This window comes from Heteronotia binoei, chromosome 1, assembly GCF_032191835.1.
Source record: "Heteronotia binoei isolate CCM8104 ecotype False Entrance Well chromosome 1, APGP_CSIRO_Hbin_v1, whole genome shotgun sequence".
Lineage (NCBI taxonomy): Eukaryota > Metazoa > Chordata > Lepidosauria > Squamata > Gekkonidae > Heteronotia > Heteronotia binoei.
Window position 1 is genome coordinate 258,221,503 of NC_083223.1, and position 5,744 is coordinate 258,227,246.

At 49.5% G+C, this 5,744-nt stretch overlaps 1 protein-coding gene across 1 annotated transcript; it reads left to right on the forward strand.

Moving 5' to 3' along the window:
• The first annotated feature begins 396 nt into the window (after nt 1-396).
• Nucleotides 397-5,423, forward strand: LOC132588065 (uncharacterized). Its single transcript, XM_060260422.1, has 3 exons — nt 397-651; nt 2,691-3,117; nt 5,273-5,423. Exons 1-3 carry the CDS (start codon nt 454-456, stop codon nt 5,314-5,316), a joined length of 669 nt encoding a protein of 222 aa, XP_060116405.1. The 5' UTR covers nt 397-453; the 3' UTR covers nt 5,317-5,423.
• The last annotated feature ends 321 nt before the right edge of the window (nt 5,424-5,744 follow it).

The window sequence follows — 5,744 nt, forward strand, 5'->3', positions numbered from 1 at the left end:
TTTTGATGCTTGCTGCGATCCTTGTCTCAGAAGAGCCATTTTCCCTTCTCCTTCACACAGGAGGGAATGCCTCTTCCTAGACAGCTGCTACTGCATGTGAGTATGTCAACAAGCCGCACATCAAGCTATTATTTAATGGTTTAATGAAACTATTATTGCAAAACAAATAAAAATGTGACTTTTCCCTCCCAAGCAGATGTGTGCAAGATAGATTTAAAAATATGCAAAGAGAGTCCAGTGGCACTTTTAAGACTACCAAAGTTATGAGCTTTCATGTGCATGCGTGTTTCTTTAGACCAACACAGCTACCCACCTGACCAAAATTTATGCTGTTAACCTACTGAGATTTCGTTTGTTGGGAGACAGCCCTTTTCATTCTTCTTCTCTCCTCCTTCTGCCCAGGCAGCTGGACCTCATAATTTCGGTTTAGAGCCTTGCCTCACAAATGAGGTCATGACAGAAATGATGAGGGGCTGCGATGGCCCCGAGACGACCACCGAGGCCTGCGCTCCGTGCCAGACACCAGCAGGGAATCTGGAGTGCTGCAATCGACCCGTACCTGATGGAACAGGGCTCAGCACCGATCAAGAGATGCAGTGGATCTCGGCCAGGGGGGACAGCCCCCTAAGAGCATCATCTTTAAATAGTCAGGTGAGACTAGAACAATCCTTAGAAATTGTAGATCAGGAATAAGCGTCCACCCACACGTTATGATAGTGGCACACTGGACTGTTTTGCTCAGCCCTCAGGGCCAGACCTCTGCTCAAGCAAGCAGGGCACAGGCAGAGCTGCAGGTGGGAAGCAGTATGGGAGAAAGCAACGGGCCTGGCTTTTGCCCTTTACTGCTTCCCAGACCTGCATAACCAACAGTCTTGTCCAACAGAATTCCTGAGATGTTCGCAACTCTGCTGGGGAAGGGAGGGGGTTGGTTTGCTACAAGTGGGTAAGGCCGAGTACAACCCTTTTCTCTTCCACCTCCATTTTGTTTGCTGGTACACCAACATCTTCACAGCCAGACACTCCCTATTTCAAGGCACTGGGTCTAAAAAGGCTGCCTGACCTCTGCATAGATACTTTCATCTTTAGCTGGTAGATTACCTCAAAAGGAGTTACGTGGCTTCTCCTGTGTAAGATCCATTCAGTTTTATGGGATGTACTTCCAAATATATATATGCCCAAAATGGGGCTGGGAGAGGGAAGGCAGCATGGTGTAGTCCGATCTCGTCAGATGCAGAAGCTACATAGGGTTGGTACTTGGAAGGGAGACTGTCGCGGAAGACTTGGTGGAGGAAGGCAACGGCAAACCATCTCTGCTCCTCATTTGCCTTGAACATCTTTTGCTGGGGTTGCCATAAGTCAGCCGTTACTTCACAGCAGTTTACATACAATATGAAGCTGTGGTGTCTTGGGATATTTTTCTAACAATACACAAGAACATAAGACAAGCATGTTAAATCAGGCCAATGGCCCATCGAGTCCAATACTCTTTGTCACACAGTGGCCCAAGCCCAGATGCCATCAGAAGATCCACCAGCATGGCCAGAACTCCAGAAGCCCTCCCACTGCTGCCCCCCAAGCACCAAGATAGACAGCATCACTGCCCCAGACGATGGCTGGTTCAACACTTAGGGTTGATCCTGATTTTATGAGCACTAAATCTGCCTGCAAAAAACTCCTGTTCAAAAGTACTCTTGTAAAGTGAGGAGCAACTTTGGGGTGAAACCGCTTTCAGTGCCAATTCAAGAAAATGAGTGTAGACAACTTAAGATAATGCAAAGCAAGACAGAAGCAGGCCTCAGATTCAGCAGCAGCTCACAGGAGCGCAGCTCTTGAACCTTTCTGACAGTTCCCTCTCTTCCTCACAGGAGCGCAGCTCTTGAACCTTTCTGACAGTTCCCTCTCTTCCTCCCCACCTACCTTGGCCATTGAATATTAGGTGCAGCTGCATAACAATCCCTGGATTAGGAGAGTGGGCAGCCCGCCAGCCAGCCACGCCCCCAGCAGCAATCATTAACCCCTGGAGAAGCCTGTGCCACCCTTTCTCCACTTCTTATGTGATTTTGGGTGGTGGGTGGCTTGCTGGCCTTTTGACTTGGTGGGGGAGGGGTGGTCCAGGAGAGCCCCAGGCAAGCAAGGCCTGCTTGGGCTGACTGGATCTCTAGCCAACCCAAGCAGACCTTGCTCACCCAGGGCTCTCCTTTCTTGCATCGGGTTGCTTTTAGCTGGGGGGGGGATATGCTAATGTGTTATGCTAATGAGCTTCACCACCTATTTTTCTACAAAGTGACCCCTGGACAAAAGTGATGGTGGTATGCAATGTAGATGAACATTTTAAATGCGCACCAAGAGAGGATCTTCTATCAAGTTTAGAAACAGCAGATAATGTTACAGGGTTTTTGTAGCAGGAATCCTTTGCATATTAGGGCACACACCCCTGATGTAGCCAGTCCTCCAAGAGCTGACAGGGCTTTTAGTTCAGGGCCTACTGTAAGCTCTTAGAGGATTGGCTACACCAGGGGGTGTGACCTAATGTGCAAATGAGTTCCAAAAAAGCCCTGGTGTTCTAGCCACCATAATGGTTTGCAACTGCATATCAGTTGTACACATACTGTATGCCTCCCAACTTCTCAGGTGTGAATCAGCCCTCATACCTTGCAGTTCAGGCTGATCCTGCTCTGGTTTGTCCCCAGCTCTTCCTAAGCCCTCCGCAGGGTCTGGGCGCTGATCCCTTCAGGGGCCCTCCCTTGGAGCTGTGTGAGAGCCTCCCTGGGGAACCATGTGATGAGATGTGCCGAGAGTCTGGTGAGCTGGCGTGCGAGGAGATGTGTGGCCGAGGGCCCTCGTGCAAAGGGAGTTGCCGGGAGTTGCGGTGTGAGGAACTGCATGACGACATATGCAAGGGATCCAGCCAGTGTCTTTACGAAGACCCCTACGATGAGTCAGATCCGGGGAGCCCAGCTGGCCGGAAGAATCGCCTGCCCTCCATCATAGTGGAACCCATCGAAGTGGGTGACGTGGAAAGCGGGGAGCTACGGTGGCCCCCGGAAGATCTCTCACTGCTGGAGGATTCCGAGCAAGATGAGCTCTTTGCAGAAGGCGAAGAAGCACCAGGGGCTGGTGAGTCAGGCAGGGCGGAGGCAACAGGGACGGGACCCTAATTCTTTATACTCGAGGGCTTCTGTTTTCGAGCATTGTTCTCTGTGGTTTTTGTTCTGATTGCCAACTGTCACTCCCTTCATTGTTACACACTGGTGACAGCTTCCTGGTGGCTTGGTTGCATCCTGTGTTCCTTCACTCTTCACTGGATTCCTGATGGAAAAGCCAAAACAGTGAAGTTTCCTGCAGTACATTATCAAAATTTCACAATATATGTAAGCAACAGGGTGCAAAATGGTATACCTGAAGCTGCCATATACTGAATCATGGTCAGAATTCACTCCAGGGGTAGGGAACATTGGCTCTCCAGATGTTTTTTGCCTATAACTCCCATCAGCCCCAGCCAGCATGGCCAATGGCTGGGGCTGATGGGAGTTGTAGCCAAAAAACATCTGGAGAGCCAACATTCCCTACCCCTGGCTGGCAGCAGCTTTCCAGGGTCTTAGGTAGAGGTCTTTCATAGCACTTCCTACTGGAGATGCTGGGAACTACACCTGGGATATGCATACAAAGCAGAGGCTCTTCCACTGAGCCACAGACCCTCCCCTGGATATTTCCTAGTGCTTTAGTGTTCATATACAGGCCTGGGAAAATATGCGGAATTTGAACAAGATGGATCCATTGAAGAAATATGTCCACCTTTAGAGAGATCGGGGGGATGGGTAAATCCATCTTTTAGGCCAGGGGTGGCCAACGGTAGCTCTCCAGATGTTTTTTGCCTACAACTACAGCCTACGTGCTGGCTGGGGCTGATGTGAGTTGTGGGCAAAAAACATCTGGGGAGCTACCGTTGGCCACCCCTGTTTTAGGCAAATCCATGGGTAAATCCTGCTTTTTTGTAGGAGAAACTTCTTTGCATATTAGATCACACCCCCTATGTAGCCAGTCCTCCAAGAGCTAACAGGACTCTTATAACAGGGCCCACTGTAAGCTCCTGAAGAATTGGCTACATCAGGGGTGTGTGGCCTAATATGCAAAGGAGTTCCTGCTACAAACCCCCCCCCAGGTTAATCTATCAAGATGAGCAAAACATACGTTTTGACAGGGTGTCCCCCAAACACAAAAACAGGGACCACGATTTACCAGGGACAATGACCCCAAAACATCTGCTAATATTCTACCTTAGTTGGTGCCAACTGGATAAAGGGAGCTTCACCAATGGCCTCTGTGTAACTGTTCCAGGGACAAGTTACAGCTCCTGCTGCTTTACCATTTGCCTAGCTTACTGGCTGAACAAACAGAGGACCAGGTGATCTCAGAAACTGGTGTTGACAATCCCAAGGATGGCTGTCCCAGAAGCCTCTTTTCACTGCTCTTGTCTCTTGGTCAGGAGTTCTCAACATGGCGCTCTTGGGTTCTCTAAGTATTTTTAGAAAGTGGGTGGGGTCAGTTGGGGCATTTGCCCAGAAGTGATTCTGATTGGCCCATTGAAGACTTGATTGTTTGTCGCAGATATTTAAAAATATTGTTTTGGCAGCAGCTGCCACCACAGCACAAGAATCTTCAATGTGTGACTGAAGGTAAGCCATGGTGGCAGCCATTTTGTAGCTGCCTTAGCCTCCTGTGGCAGCCATTTTGTGGCAGCTATGTTGTGCCTGCGCCCACCATGCTGTGTCAGAATTCCAAAGTCGCCTGTGGGCTGAAAAAGGTTGAGAACCCCTGTGCTAGGTGAAATGGCTTCAGGAAGAGGGCTACCACACTGCAGATGTTTAGAAAGAAGCACAAGGCTGCTTTGTTTGCAAGGGTTTTCGATGGTGGTTCGTTTCCGTAGGCAGGGCTTTTTTTTGAGCAGAAATGCACAGGAACACAGTTCCGGCTGGCTTGGTGTCAGGGTGTGTGTGGCCTGATATGCAAATGAGTTCCTGCTGGGCTTTTGCTACAAAGAAGCCCTGTGTGAAACAATGGCGACATCATTTGCTCCAATTGTCATTTGCTTCAGGGGAACAGATCTCTGGAGATTGTATTCCAGGAGAGCTTCAGGCCTCACCAAGCAACCCTAGGCCTAACAGGCCCAGCCTGGGTGCACACGGTCATCCCACAATCCTTTGCAACAGCTCAGCAGCTTATTCAGATTTGTGGCTTCTCTTTAATTTCCCCCACTGTTCTGTGTTTTCAGGGCTGCCCTCTTTCGAAAGCGACTTAGAGGAGGTGCTTCTGTAAGACCATCTGAGGCATTCGTGGGATGGATGGAGACCAGGGACCATGGAAAGCAGGGGGCAGTGGGGCAAAAGGACTTTTTATGATTCCAGACATTTCCTTGAACTCTCAACTGGAGGATCAGAACTCCTGGGCTTCGAAGTAGGGAAAGACCCAGAAGGCAGGAGGGCCGAAGAAATGGCAGCCAGCAGGAAGGGTTCCAGCAAGATTACAGTAACGTCATTTTGGCAAATGAAAATGAGAGGCTTTCAAGGTGGAGGCCATGCCTGATTTTGCCCCTGGAACACCTATATTCTTTTCCTCCAGATCACTTTTTTTCCCATGGGGACTTTAGCATCAGCTTTTACTTCTCGCCCCAGTTACACCAAAGCCCATGTAGCTGTAACTCTGTGTTGTGTCATTCCCTATTGCAACTACCTCCAGTTCCCTCC

Bases quoted from the DNA above. Each gene is read 5' to 3' on its own strand.
- LOC132588065 (XM_060260422.1), top strand. From the start codon at position 454: ATGACAGAAATGATGAGGGGCTGCGATGGCCCCGAGACGACCACCGAG. The intron at 652-2,690 runs GTGAGACTAGAA...GTTTGTCCCCAG, and splicing joins CATCATCTTTAAATAGTCAG to CTCTTCCTAAGCCCTCCGCA. The intron at 3,118-5,272 runs GTGAGTCAGGCA...CTGTGTTTTCAG, and splicing joins CGAAGAAGCACCAGGGGCTG to GGCTGCCCTCTTTCGAAAGC.